Genomic DNA, 16,140 nt, shown 5'->3' on the forward strand with positions numbered 1-16,140 from the left:
CCGTTTTTTTTTCTAATTGAACTCCCTATGGGTGGGACTTTTTGGAACTCTTTGAGAATGAGATTTGCTTACAGGAACGGATCTGTACATCTTCGAAGTTAGAATAACTTATGTTGTTTGTTTTATATTTAGTGAAATTGGCCATTGTATTTAATTTCTTATCAGCTACATTAGCCATTATTTCGTTGCAGACTTCAAGGCGTGTTAATGGCTGCTATTCGTAAAAAATTGGTCATCGTTGGTGATGGCGCTTGCGGTGAGTCATCATTTTAAATGCATGAAGGGTTTGCAATCTAGTTTTACACAAAATAAAGTGACTTAAGACAATTCCAGATTTAGTTTAAGGGTCTAAATAAGCAAGGTTTTAATTTAATTTCTGGTGCAATGGAGGTGTAGGAACTTAAAAATCCCTTCTGGTAACTGCTGTTCATAGTTCAAAAGGAGCTACAGGAAGCATTATTTAGGATATTTAATCAACTATGAAATACACTATTATCTTCACCAATTTTATATGCAGAGTAATGTGTTTCAGGCAAAACTTGCCTTTTAATCGTGTTCAGTAAGGATCAGTTCCCAGATGTTTATGTACCAACGGTGTTTGAAAATTATGTTGCAGATATTGAAGTGGACGGGAAACAGGTGAGTTGTTTGCTCTGTAACACTTTCAAATCTTTGGTATATATATGTTTAGTTCTGTGTTAGGTGCGACTAAATATGCCGTCAGTTTAACAAATTTTAGACTTGTGGTTAATTAAAGTGCGGATGTTTTTTTCACAGTCTTCTGAAGCGAGATTATTGTTGCATTGAAATGTGTTTTATTTCGCTTAGGTTTCAGGTGGAACTAGCTTTGTGGGATACCGCGGGCCAAGAAGATTATGATCGATTAAGACCACTCAGTTATCCGGATACTGATGTAATCTTGATGTGTTTTAGCATTGATTCACCGGACTCGTTAGAAAACATTCCAGAAAAGTGGACACCTGAGGTACGCATCTAACAGTGAAAGCTACTACTGAAATAATTTTTTCATGACACAAAAAAAAAAAAAAAAAAAAAATTTTGAAAAAAAAAAAAAAAAAAAAAAAAAAAAAAAGAAAAAATTGGATGAACGTAGGACACGTTTACACGGTAATGCTTTGCCATTGTCACTGCATGGCGTAAGGTTTATTTGAATTTATGCTTCCAAAAATTTATTTCTAGTTCATATGACTTGTATAATGTTATGGTGACATGGGATAAGGTTTGCCATAAATTGGGGAATGGCAGGTTCAAATAGCTTTATTTTCTTGGTAATATGCATATTTTATTTTAGGTGCGTCATTTTTGCCCAAATGTTCCAATAATTTTGGTTGGTAATAAGAAAGACCTACGCAACGACCCACAGATGGTACGTGAATTAGCGAAGATGAAACAGGAACCAGTACGTCCGGAACAAGGCCGTGCAATAGCTGAACAGATCGGTGCCTTCGCATATTTGGAATGTTCTGCAAAAACAAAGGATGTCAGTTCATTTTCTAAATTAATAGTTTCAAATAATTCTATCTTACTGAATGTCACATGAGAAAATGCGATAATAAGTAGCATCAAACATATTTTGGAAAGCATTAATCAATACTCACAAAATACTGCCATAGATTCAAGATATATTACCGATTTGGTTGATCCAAACTTCGAAGTTAAATTACGTCGACCTAAACAACTAATGGATTAAAATGTGAAACGATTCTGTTATTTAGTGGAAAATTTCTTCTATCATTTTCAGGGAATCCGAGAAGTGTTCGAAAAAGCAACGCAGGCTGCATTGCAGCAAAAGAAAAAGAAAAAGAAATGTGTCATTCTTTGAACTCACTATAGTTTCTTCAGTTGATCTTGTTTCTGTATGAGATGTGAAAACTAGGTGGATTCAAAGATTGCACACTGTTATTTTTTGATAGGGAAGGAAATGAGGTAGAGGAAGGAAGAACAGATCATCTTACTTCATAATTAATCTATTAAAAAATATTGTTAACCATTACTGTTCGGCGGTCTGCCTTTGTCAGTAATTAATCTCTTACCATTGTTCAAGAGATGCTCTATAATTATTACTGATGAATGACAAGCTTCCAAAAGGAATAATAAGGTATCGTTCGTTCTGCACTTTGCGTTATATGTTATCATCTAACAATTGAAAAAAAAAAAAAAAAAAAACATTCCAACGGTGAGCCTCACTTCATTTAGCATAAACATATAGTGTGCACAGTGTTTTTTATTTTTTACGTTGTTGAAAATTTTAATTATTATCGGACTTCATCATGCTGATACTCTGCCCGATTTTGATCACTGTTGTTTAATACTGTTATCGTTATTGTTGCATCGCTTAGTTCTTTTTTTTTTTTTTTTTTTTTTTTTTTTTTGAGATCCAGAAAATATCCTTTGTTGTTAAGATGAAGAGTTATTCACTGTTATTTATAGGGAATGTGTAATAAATTAGTCCACTGCAATTGTTGTGTACGTTTTTTCTTGTGAACAGGCGTTGAAGTAAACATTAGGCCAAATATTTTAGGAAAATATTTCCTAATTATTCAGGTGTCATACAGTATTTAAAATGGCGTTGTTGATATGGTGTGAAATTAGTGATTTATTTTCTGAATAATACATATGGTGTAATAAATTTGTAGAGAATGGTGTGGGAGGTAGTGGGAGGAGGAGTTGTGTTTTCTACAAATCACTTTGCAGGATTACATAATGCTAAAGAAATTTATGGATCCTAAGAAAAGGCTCAGATGATGATGATGATGAGTTATTCGCAGCTGGTATAAAAGATGAAAAACGATGTCGAGGTGATTTCCCGGAAGGTGATGGAAGCAGCTGTGGAAAATTTTTCAAACATACTGTTTAAATGAATAATTCTCCCAGCAAACGTTTTATGGAACTGTTCTGTTGGTCATTTCGTCCTTTTATTCGTCTTTTTTTTTTTTTTTTTGTTTTTCTGTGTTAAAATAAACACTTTTTTTTTCACTCATTCTTCTGTTTTCTTGTTTGATATTAAAAAAGCTTGATTTTTAATGCTAAATTTTAACTTTAATAATTTAAATATCATGCTAAGCACTACTTTAATATCAACTGCTCTATCATGACAATTTATCTCATCATTAAAATGGAGAGGAATGATTAAATAGACGGTAGAATACATTTTTCATATATCATATGGTTTTATATAACCAAGATCAAACAACTATTCAAATTTAAATAAAAGTATAAATTGGATGAGAACGGTTGCTATTGAATGATCGTTTTGACAATTAACGAATTGCATCACATTCAGTCAATGAGCAGTTCTGATGATTGAAAAATGCTGTAGCAATAATATATTTAGCGCTTAATTAGTGCATATAGCCATTTTGCTAGTTTGGTTCTTCTATTTACCCAACATAATAATTCTTTTCAATGATGTATCATCGATTATTCCATTAACAATAAAGCTTTATCTATTTCGGACATTTGGAAGCTTACATTTTGTACTTTAGTTTTCGGTATTTAGATGATGGATAATGACATTTCTGTGTGTTTGTGTATGCGTAGATGTAATTCCAGTTAAAAGCATCAGTAACCTGGACAACAGTTATTAGCAATAACTTCAATAACCAAAATTTTATAAGTCTGACAGATTGAAATCTTCCACAGCTTTCAATCGTGTTTTTTTTTTCCTTTCTTTTTTTTAAAAAAATGTAAATTCTAGCTAGATGGTTGTTGGGCAAAGAAAGCTTTTGCAACAAATCGAAATGTTCCAATAACAGATCACAGATACTGTAGTATTTGTAGTGAAATCGCAAAGATCAATGGTAATAAATTTGTTCGATCAATAGGGATTGATAATTTTCCATATCGACTAGACAAATCAAACAATAAAATTGGATTCAGTGTTCTTTCTTAACAGCAATAAACTTACGAGAATGAATGATTCAGAAAAGTTAAGCGATATTTACTCACTGAAACAATATCTATCATTGTAGTAATACAACAAATATTTCAAAACGAAGAAGAACAAAAAAAAAAAAAAAAAAGAGAAAAACGTTTCATATAAAAATAAATGGAGGAAAAAAGAAAAGAAAATTACAAGAGCATTGATGAATTGGTCGTTATGGGACTGTGATTGGTGATTTATTCTTACACAACAAATTTTTTTTCATCTTTTAGTTCTCATCAATGAGATTTTTTCATTCTTTTAGCATTATTGCTATTATTGTTTATGTTATTTCTTATTGTCGCAGTAATTTTATCTTTTCTTAATAAATGATTTCTGTTATAAGTTCAAAATGTAAATTAAATAAGATAATATTTGTATATCAATTAAAAAAGAAATTAGAAAATCATACAAAAGAAGAAACAATTTCCTACATTTGTATTTTGTCTTTTATTGATGGAATAAATGTCTTATTTTCTTTTTTTTTCTTTTCTATTTTCTTTTATTTAGCAGAAATTTTGTTTTGATAGCAAAAATTATAAAATAGAAACTAAAATGGTTGGTTGCTCGTTAATTCTTGATCTTGCCTATATATGCTTTCCTGTTTTTTTTTTTTTTTTTCCTCCTTCCATACAAATCACAAACTACACAACCAAAATTTCTTATGCCTCTAATGAAATTTGAGAAAATTTTCATCTAAACAATTCATACTTTTCTCTCCTTTTCCACATTTCTTCATTCATTCATTCATTCATTCATTCATTCATTCATTCATTCATTCATTCATTCATCATTTCATTTCGTTTCGTTTCATTTTATTTCGTCTTTTCTCTCATCTTTATTTCCTGCTAAAAAGCCACAATCGAAGTAGCTACGAATTTGCGGTATACATCTCTCTTTTCATCTTCTATTCAACTGCTATCTTAATCTCTCTTCCATGTGTGCAAATTTCAAATGATCATTGATCGCTTATCAATGATTGTAAATTTCTAAAACTTTACAACCAAAAGATTATCCTAACCTCTCTTGTTTTTTTTTGTCTTGTTAGGTCAAGATTAAAAAGAGATATATTGAAGGATATCACACGGATCCAACAAAATGGTAATTAAAATTTTAAAGGACAACAAATTTCTTATTTCTAATTGACCTCAGCAAATGTTTACAAAATATTCATCCGTCACATGAAAAGCTGAGATTACATTCTTTCGTATTATCCATAAAAAATATTTTTGCCCAACAAAGCTTAGTGCATAAATGGAATAAGCATTTGCATATGACAAAAATTTCTATCATAGTGGAAGTGTAAGCAACATTTCTAAAATTAGTCTGATAAGCTACACTGATAAGGAAGTCTAATAAGTCATCATAATTATAATCAATTGTTAATATAAATTTTTTTGTTACCAAATTTGTATCATTGTATTATTTCTCTATGATTTAAAGCTTTATTTAAATTAATCTTAATGATTTAAGACAATTTTTGCAATAACTTTCCATTTCTTTCTTTTCGTTCTCTCTTTTTTTTTTCTCCCCCTTTCCCTTACCCAATAAAATATATATTTCCTAAGTGCTATTTTTTCCCTCATCAAGACATATCATCAATTTTCTTCCAAATGTTCTCCTCAATTATTTCTTCTTAAGTCTTCACAACGATTTTCAAACTAATCATACAGTAAACTTTCTCATTTTAAATTTTATTATATTTCTTTCATTGCTGTAAAATTACCAATTTTTTTTCTTTTTGTTTCCTTTTAAAGAAATCGTTTAACAAATTCTATAGTTTTATCAAATTTTCCTTTTCCTTTTCCTTTTTTTTTTTTTTTTTTTTTCATTATACTTCAACTTTCTAACTTTTAACTTGAATTTCTTGAGTTAAAGCATTAGCATATATATATATGTTAGCTTAGCTTAATTTTGCTTAATTCCGTAATTTCATGATATTTAATTTAAGAGAAAATGAAGCGGAATGTAATGCTCTTATTTGGAAGCTCATTATCATTTATGGCTAGTTGGTAAAGGATTGTGAGGAAGATTAAAAGATTGAATGAGAAGACTGGGAGAAGAAGGAGAATGGGAATGAAAAAAAAAAAAAAAAAATGAAAAATAAAAAAGAAGAGATGATAAAGAATTTAACAGGAAATACAACTGTTTATATATTAATGCGAATCTAATCTGAAACTAATCTTTCCATTTCGCTCTCTAACGAATCGCATAATCTTTTAGCAATTTCATAAAATTTCCATTTTTCACGCGTTCATCGAGAATTCATTGTTTTTACTCATCCACTAGTCTCTTATATTTGGCCATTCCATTTTCTTGCTACAATTATTCTCATCGATTCTTTAACTTTCTTTCCTATATTATAAATTAGTTAATAAAAACAAAAAAAAAAAAAAAAAAATTAAATACAACATTGATATTTCAAGTAAAAATTAACTGATAATAATCAGTCAGTAAAAGTTTCCTCATTTTATTTATTTAATTCATTTAAATTGTCAATTTATTATTGTTTCTGTTTTTTTTTTTTTTTTTTTTTTTGAATTTTTAGTTATACATAGCTGTAAATATTCGCATTTTGCTATAATATGAATGTATGCATGAAAATTTCAATTTTGGATTATAAAATTTTTAGTTGTCCAAATCTATGGACAAAATTTTTAGTTGTCCAAAAATACTTTCATTTATCGCTTTTTCTTTTTTATCACAAATACTGATTGTTTAAAACTATTCATATTGAGAGTGCTCTCTCTGTTTTATTTCGAGAATTTTCAAGACTGAATTGTTTAGAAATTCACGACATCTTTGTAATATGTTAAAATCATTTTATAGAAACGTCGTACTGAAATTAGTCTTCAAGCGATTTTTTTATTATCTAAAGCGAAATTTCTGGAGGGCGAATCAGCAATATTGAAACCGGTATGGCAGCAATCCGGAAGAAATTGGTTATTGTTGGCGATGGAGCATGTGGTCATTACAGTTTACTGTTATTCATTTTATAAAAATTCAAAAAAAAAAAAACTTTTTTAAAAAAAATCAAAACTTTAATTAAAAGTTTTACTACATGAAGAAGAAATTTCATTTAAATTAGCATGATTTTTGAAAAAAAAAAAATTGTTTATAACTTGTAATGCAATTGGTAGGCTAAAATAACCCATAGTTGTGCTACCTGAATGTTCTTCATATTGTCCTTAAATAAAAAAGAAGGAAAATAGTACACTGATAATACACTGATAAGGATATAGTACTACTCTATTATTTGTGAATTATGTTAAAATGCGGTAGAAAGATTATCTGAAAGTTGACCTCTGTATATGAAATATGAGTTCGTTATCGGAGAGCGAAAGGGTAGAAAAGTTAAGGTGAAATTTTCAAACTGTATGAAATCGTAATTTAAACAAAAAGACTGAAGGAATATGGAAGTTACACAAAAATCTCATCAATTCAATCTAAATTTCACCAAAAAAAAAAAAAATCTTTTACTATCGTCTGAAACTTTTTAATCACTAAAAATATTTAAGTATTTTTGTGCAACTTTGATTTTAATCAAATCGGACGTTATCATATAGGTTTTTCCTTCCATTATCTGTTGAATTGAACTAAAAGCTGATTTATATCTTAGTGGTAATTTGATTTCCGATCTATATTTTGGAGCTGTATTACTGATTTCATTCTTTAACTAACATTTATCTAAACACTGTAAATTTATTAATGAAAAAATTTTTCATAAATTTTAGTTGCTTAAATGTAATTGGCGTTATTTTAAGTCACTAATAACTTAATGACAATAAATAAATAAGCAGTTTAATTATAACAAAAAACCTTTGACATTACAATATCAAAAAGTTCCAGCGTTGAGTAAAATTATAATTTATAACTGAAATTATTGCAAACAAAAAGAATTCTATCTCTCGTACTCATTCCACTAGTTTAACTTTTTTTTTTTAATTTAAAGTTATTTTACCAAAAATAAAAGTATATTACACTTGTAGCACAAACGATATTTGACGTAACCTTACGTTATTTGACGTTATTTGACGATATTTGACGTACGTCAAAGCGAAAAGGTTAAAATTTTACAAAGAAAACAATATGAATTCCTGTTCATTTATTACTTTAAAGATATTATGATTTGAACGATGAAGAAAAATTATATTTGTTTGAAAATAATAAAAAAGGGCAATATTTTTTTAGGAAAAACTTGCTTATTGATTGTATTCAGTAAGGATCAATTTCCGGATGTTTATGTGCCAACAGTATTTGAAAATTATGTTGCCGATATTGAAGTTGATGGTAAACAGGTAAGTTTTATATTAAAAATTTTTAAATGATGGTTTTTTTTTTTTTTTTTAAATTTTTGATATACAATAAGCTACAATGTAAATTAATTTTAATATAATTGAACGGAAAATGAATACTGAAATCTTGTGTAAGTCAAGGTAGAATTGGCTTTATGGGATACAGCAGGTCAAGAAGATTATGATCGATTAAGACCGCTAAGTTATCCGGATACTGATGTGATATTAATGTGCTTTAGCATTGATTCGCCGGATTCATTGGAAAATATTCCGGAAAAATGGACTCCTGAGGTTTGAATTTCAACAATCATTTCACAGTTCATATCAATTTTATACAATAATTTGATTTGAATTATTAATATTATTATTAAAAGAAAAAACGAATGAATTTTTGCGATTGTCATAAATCAATTGTTCTCTAAATCTTATAATTTTTTACTCTTTAATCGTTCAAATTCCGATCAGATTATTAGCTCAATTAATTGCCTTTTTCATTTAATTATTTGTATTCTTAATTAGCATTTCATATGTTGCTATCTACTATTTATTATTCCTCTGTAATTTCTACATCAGCAAATAATAATAATTTCAAAATTCGACATTAACAGGTTCGGCATTTTTGTCCCAATGTTCCGATAATACTGGTAGGTAACAAAAAGGATTTACGGAGTGATGCGCAAACCGTTCGAGAATTGCAAAAAATGAAACAGGAACCGGTAAAATATGAACAGGGAAAAGCAATGGCTGATCAAATTGGCGCTGCATCATATATCGAATGTTCTGCTAAAACGAAAGATGTATGTATCACTTTCTTTTTTTTTTCTTCATCAATTTTATATGAATTTAAAATATTGTCAAAAAATCCTTATGACTTTTAATAAGTTAAGTTAAAGCTTATTATCGCTAATATACTTTCCACATAAAAGTATATTAATTAGTATTAGTATTTGTATTGAAATTTTAGTGTTAATTGCATTTTCTTCATGATACATTCTATGCTGAATTTAAAATAAAATTTAACTTTTAAAATTTGTTATTGTAAAATATTGCGGAATTTCTAATGAAACATTTTCTAAGGGTGTACGGGAAGTATTCGAAATGGCTACTCGTGCTGCTTTAGCAGCAAAAAAGAAGAAAAAACACAGATGCGTTATGCTTTGAAATTGTTTTTTATATAAATTATTCTCTTAATATATTTATCATATGTTCACTTCCATTTGTATAACAATTTTACTTCAAATTTAATTAATAAATTTTATTTGAGCTTAAAATAACCGCTACTTTTTCTCGTTTTTCTTCTCTGTTTCAAAACAATAATAATGTAATAAATGTTGAAAAATTAAAGAATAACAGAAGCAGAAACCGGGAAAAATATGAATCTAAAATGATATCCGATATGCAAGTGAGACACTATTGGATTCCATTTATTATTACATTAAATGCTCAATCATCTAATTTAATCTATTGTCTGACTAAATGGTTAACTATAAATTATTTTATCGTTAATTAATACTAAAATATGAGTATTTCACTTTTGATGTAACTATAAGGTATTAAATTAAATTGTATGCTACTAAAATATAACTTTATTATTATTTTTTTTTTCAAAATTTTTACAATCAGTTCTAATTTACTCGAAATATTTTTGCCTATTCTATGTTATTTTGATAAATTCCGGAATGAATGAATTTCATTTGTTGACTTTGACTTTTGCATGTTTATTTTTCAAAGCTGCTAAGCAAATCGCAAAATCACTTGATGATTAATCGTCTTGCGATTAATGAATTGTCACTTGATTAAATTCTTTGTAAAGATTTTCAACTGGCATTAACTCTTTGCGAAATCACGAATTCAGCGAGAAAGCAAAGCTTAAAATGAATATTAAATAATTATCACATTTAGGTAGAATGCGACATATACTGAAATAATACTAGTCTGCGCCAGTAACTATTGAGGGAAAATTCCGCGGCTACAATTATTAATCAATTGATGATATGAATTGGAATAAAGCATTAAAATAAATCAAAAGTCAGATTTCTCTTTTCTTTTTTTTTTTTTTTTTTTTTTTTTTTTTTTTACATTAGACAGACTGAAAACAATAAAATCAATTATTTCGTTTGAAATTTGGCAGAGCAAAAAGTTTTATTAATTATAGATTTTAATCAATGATATTATAATGCTATAAGGATGTTGAGAATTAAACGAATGTACAATAGAAGGAAAATTAATTTATTTGACCAATGTAAACTTTTCATTTACCCTTTTCTTTTACACTTGCAAAAAGTTATATTTATTTTTTGCCTTCTTTACTGTCACAGTGATTCATTTCTACACTTGAAATAAAGCATTTTTTTTTTTAAAAAAAGCTAAAAATTAAAATACTGTAAAAATAAAAGAAAACAGTCGATAAAATTATTGATGATTTCTTGAGATATTTGCTAAGATCTCAAACAATACTCACAGTTACGATAGCAAAAATGTTTTTTTTTTTTTTTAAAAAAAAAAGACTAAATCTTAGATTAAATTTTGAGTAAAATTTTTTTTCAAAGATAAACAAAATAGAATAATTTTTTTCTTCCCATTTTTATTTTTCCTAGTTAGTTTACAAAATTTACGTTGATGAAGCAGAGAAGATAAGATCAGACTAATTTCAGGAATTTCACACTATGAACAAATTGATCATATGAAAACAGGAATTCCGGAAATCCATAGTTATCTTGTTAATTGCAATAGTATAAATTGAAAGTTAGAAAAGAAATGTATATTATTTTTTATTGCTTCTTGAAATGAGCAATACTTAATAAAATTTACTACGTCTCGGATTTTGCAATGAATATATTATCTGCCGTATATCAGTTTATTATTGTCTCTCTTTCAAACTTTTGTTGGTTGCATATTTTAGAGTTATTATATCAAAGTAATTGATTAAAATTAATCGTTCTCGAGAAAAGCTAATAGCATTGCTAATTAATTTCCTGTTTCTTGCTAATTTCTAACATTTATGATTGGAAGTAATTTGATACTTGTCAAGGAATCATTCATTGAGTTTCAGTTTCTTTTCATTTCTTAAGTATTCAAGGTTATGACCAAGATGTCATTTTCATGCAACATTTTGCAAATGTTTATTTCTTCTTTCTTCTCTTTGTTTTGCACAATTTATTACTGTTTGTTTAAGAAATAATCAAATAAATAATAAATATGAAATTTCTTTGTGAACTGAAGTGGGGGAGGGAGGAGAGGGAGGGGAAAAAAAAACTTTCAATCTTACTAATTAAATCAAACTTTAATGATCAAAGATTAAATTTTTGTTGTTAATAGGAATTAAATTTCATCTAACATTGAAATATTTTAATAGAGGAAGAGTAAAGTGCGTAAAATGCGTAAAACTTTAGAAATGAACTTATTGAACATTGCACATTTTCAAGCAACAATTTACACAACAAGAAAAAAACAATAAGTAAACGTTATGCAAGTAAACATTACACTAAATAAATGAATGCATGCTGCAAAGTAATAGTCAATCATAGTTACATGAATAATTTTCAAAAAATTCAGAATTTTTCATAGATAATTAGCAATTAATTAAATCAATCAAAAATTCAATTAAGCTAATTATAAATTCATAAATTTTATTATTTCAGGAAAAAGAATTGAAAGTTAACAATATGATATGGTGGGAAGTAGAAAAGTTCTAGGAGAAAGCACTATTCATACATTTAACTTATCGTTTATTTTAAGAAAATAATTTATTGCCTTATTTGTCACTACAATGTCAATGTCACGCATTTTTTTTCCTTTACTTTTTTTTTTTTTTGTCCATCACTGCTTAAAAAATTTTTTTCTTCTTTTTCATATATTTTCACATATTGCCAATTTTGTTTAAGCTGCTGATTTGCCCATAATCTTCTTGCTTTCACCGACAAACAAGAAATTATCGCTCTAAAAAATACTATTGGACGTTATTTTTTAGTGATAATAACGCTTACAATAATGCTTCATGCAAAAATACACATTTTCTGAAAGACAAGTATTTCTTGATAAGTAAGTTTCAAATTCTGTGGTATTTAGTTTTTCTGAAATTGCTTAATTTATCGTAAAATTATATAGTAAAATATGAATAAGATTAATTTTAGATATTTTTGTTCAATTTTTACCTGAATTGCTTACTATTCTGTCATATTTCAGAATTTTGAATTTTATTTAGATAGTTTCGGTTGATTATATACATATATATTTTTTTCCAAGTGGTACTGATTTATGAGAGAATGAGAGGAAAAAATCTCTGACTAATTAAATCTACTGATAATTTAGTCTTTTTTGGATAACTACAGAGGAATTAATAATTCATAATTAGATTCATTATTTTATAATATTTAATAATATTAATTTTAAAAATCATTGAGTGTTAAAATTTTGGTGCTTTAGACTACATTTGCATGAAGAAAGCAATGGATGTATGTTAAATTTGATGAAAGAAGAGAAAAATGATAAGAAAAATATGATAATGCATTTAATTAAATTTATTCAAATCATATAATGTGACTGGCATAGATATGATATCTTATCATTATCATTATGATAACTATCACTTATTCATTACAAATTTTATTATTTTCATTATCAGCACAGTGTTAGCCATTGCTAGTTTAATAAAAACGTTCGTTAAAAGTTCAAATAATACTTTATAAATTCAATACTTTATAAACATAACATAATTTCATTCATTCATTTCATTTGGTATTATTTCAGAGAAATTGCAGCGATAAATTAGTTGGAAATCATTTTTCAGTTATTTTCCATCTCTTTTCCTTAATTAGAAATATTTCAAACGAATGATATTCACATTGTTTCTGCTTTCATTTTTCTTTTCTCTATTTCCTATTTTTTTTTCGTTTTTTTTTTTTTTTTCTCCCTGCTTTGCTTCAAAAATTTTGTATTTATTTTTAGCGTTTAGCTAATTTTTTTGATAAAAATTTTGCAATTCATTGTTGCAGGCTGATAGTTAGGACTTTAATGCAATCCTAAATTATTTTCATCTTTTTGCAATTTTCTAGCCATTGATTTCAAGATTTCTATGGGTGTCAATTGGCAACAATGATTTTTCTTCTTTCCATATTTAAAGATTTTATTTTGCAATATTGATAATAAAATGTAAATTAAATCACTCAAATTTCAATCTCTCAAAATTGAGAAGAGCATCGTACCAATCAAAAATTATGATTTGAAAAGATTAATACAATTGTTGTGATTTTGTGAAGTCGGTGCTTGAAATGAAAGTGATATTAAAATGAAATTGCAAAATACATTAATGTGTGTTAAATTTCCCTTCTTTTTTTTTTTTTTTGAAAATATTACATTTTACATGTGTTATAGAATATTTCTGTAATCATAGAATGATTTAGAGAATAATTTATTAACTTAAAATTTGTGAAATAACATTTTTGCTTCTTCAAAAATTCCTCTTCACTCGATAATTTTGTTTGTTCTTGCCGTAATAGTAATTCCTGTTCCAGCAAAACATCACTCTTTAATTCCAATACTTTCTTAAATTTTTCAATGATTGAATTTTTTTTTTTTTTCAAAATTTAAACAAAATAGTGCAAAAATATCACAGATTTGTTGACACTATTTTACTCTAAATTTCATTTGTTTTCCTACGTAAATGAAAAAAAAAATTATATTTTACATATATCATAAAACATTTCTGTAATCAAAGAATGGTTTGGTGGATAATTTGTTAACTTAATATAAATATATATTGCAATTGCAAATAATGAAATTTTTATAATTTTTTAGTGAAATTAATCTGTAACTAAACTGGAATAGAATGTAAATAGTTTGACAAAAATAAGAATTAAAAAAAACTTTGTCGTTTTCTAGCCATCGATATGAAATAATTTCTTTGTTATGTTCACACAGATGTGATTTTTTTTTCTTTTTTTTTGACAAATATATTAAATTTGCTTATGCATTCAAGTTTTTCAAAAATTTTTTAAACATTCCTTTTATCAATTGGCTACTTAATTTTACTAATATTTGAAAATTTGTGAATGAAAAAACTTCTTTTACTTACTTTTTATATGATGCATGCATTATTTACATTTGTTTTATCAACCACTTGCAAATTTTCTAAAAAAGAAATGATAATAATCGTAAAATTTTAATTTATCAGTATTATTTGTGAGAAATTAGAAGAAGGTGGAATTAAAAGAAGCATTCCTGATAGTAAAATGAACTAAAATCAGGAAAGCAAATCATCTTCCTTTTTCTCTCTCTCTCTCTCTCTCTCTCTCTCTCTCTCCTATTCATCTCGGATGAATAGAGAGAAATGATGAATATTTGATGAATAACTTTACAACATATCCTAATTATTGTTACCAGTAGATGTATATGCTTCCAATAAATTCCTCACTCGGATTGCAAAATGAATTTACTCTCTTCCACTTCTATCACCGTTTCCTCAAATTGCCGTGTTTCTTCTATCCAATCAACATTTTCATCTTACTATTTGTTTCTTTTCATTTATTATTTACTTGCTTACTTTTTGATAAGTTCATTCCATATGTACTCCAATAGATATTTCCTTTTGTTATCATTTTGATAAGAGTTCATGATCAACGTAAAAAAAAATATTTATATTGGATATTGTGCATAGATTTCAAAATGATGCAAATTTTGATGAAAAATGACAAAAATTGTAAGGAAAGAAATCGGTTTTATCTCCAAAATTAATAAATTTTTCAGGACAGAAAATATAATGATAGATTATGTATTATTTTATTTTTCCATATTTATTTGTTTACTAATTATCACTATTATCTAAAATTATATTTTGATTTTTTGATTTTTGAAGTATTATTGATCATCACAGACACAATCTTTGGCACTAACATTTTGCATTTTATAAGAAATTAAACAGCAACAATTGCTATCAGATGGAGTTAAACTTCATTAAAATTTTAAAGAAATATTTCACTAATTGCTTCCAATTTTTGTCCTTGACAATTTCCGCCATTTTCTGAAACGAAACATTGCAGTTAGCAATAATGTTTATGGATCGTAAACAAAGCCAATTTTGTCGACGTCATTTATTTCTTATGAGTTTCAATTAAGAATAATAGCAACATGTTAAACAATTCATTTCCATATAGTTAAAATTTTTTTTTTTTTTCTATGATCGCTGAGATGACAGTTGATCAAAATTGGCGTGACATGATCTCATAATATCACAAACAGGAAGAAATAAGTTTTTAATGATACCTTATTTGCAGAATTTGTGAAATTTAATGAAAAACAATTTGCTATTAAGATGAAACTGACAAATTTTTGAAAAAAAAAAAAAAAAAAAACTTACGCATCAATCACTTATACTTTTAATATGTATAGTTGACATATGATCACTTCAAAGACTTCCCAACTAACGATCGTTATTAAATGATTGACACATGGCATTTTACAACATTCCATTAGATTTTTTTTTTTGCTTTTCATATTTTGTGTAAAAAAAGAACGAAAAATAAAATACATTTAACTATTTTATATGCTTTGAAATTAAAAGACAAAATTAATGAATGCATTTCGACCATCGAAAATAACAGTGTTATGAATGAACTATGGCTGATAGAAAATAGTATATAAATGAAACACAAAATTAAAATTGAAAAAAGTTTCAATAAAAATAAAGTTTCTTTCCATTTCTTATTTTATTTTATTTTTTTTAAAAAAGAAATGGGAAAAAAAAAGAAAAGTAAGCCATTTAACCATTGTTAGTATTTCATTTTTGAATAATAAGTTGTCAGAAATTCAATTTTAGACAAAATCAAATGAGTTTTTTTTTTTGTTAACTAGAAAAAAGAGATTTGCTGTTTTTTTTTTTTCTCGCATATATAAAACACTTTAATT

At 26.7% G+C, this 16,140-nt stretch overlaps 2 protein-coding genes across 2 annotated transcripts; both read left to right on the forward strand.

The window, feature by feature from the left end:
- Window positions 1-207: 207 nt before the first annotated feature.
- On the forward strand, window positions 208-1,843 carry Bma-rho-1.1 (RAS-like GTP-binding protein RhoA, putative; the record flags this gene model as incomplete). Its single annotated transcript, XM_001896871.2, has 5 exons — window positions 208-256; window positions 533-639; window positions 836-985; window positions 1,313-1,501; window positions 1,763-1,843. 5 exons carry the CDS (start codon window positions 208-210, stop codon window positions 1,841-1,843), a joined length of 576 nt encoding a protein of 191 aa, XP_001896906.1.
- Window positions 1,844-6,861: 5,018 nt separating this feature from the next.
- Window positions 6,862-9,399, forward strand: Bm6727 (RAS-like GTP-binding protein RhoA, putative; the record flags this gene model as incomplete). Its single annotated transcript, XM_001896869.1, has 5 exons — window positions 6,862-6,910; window positions 8,135-8,241; window positions 8,380-8,529; window positions 8,847-9,035; window positions 9,316-9,399. 5 exons carry the CDS (start codon window positions 6,862-6,864, stop codon window positions 9,397-9,399), a joined length of 579 nt encoding a protein of 192 aa, XP_001896904.1.
- Window positions 9,400-16,140: the final 6,741 nt, after the last annotated feature.

This window comes from Brugia malayi (assembly GCF_000002995.4).
Source record: "Brugia malayi strain FR3 genome assembly, contig: Bm_v4_ChrX_scaffold_001, whole genome shotgun sequence".
NCBI lineage: Eukaryota > Metazoa > Nematoda > Chromadorea > Rhabditida > Onchocercidae > Brugia > Brugia malayi.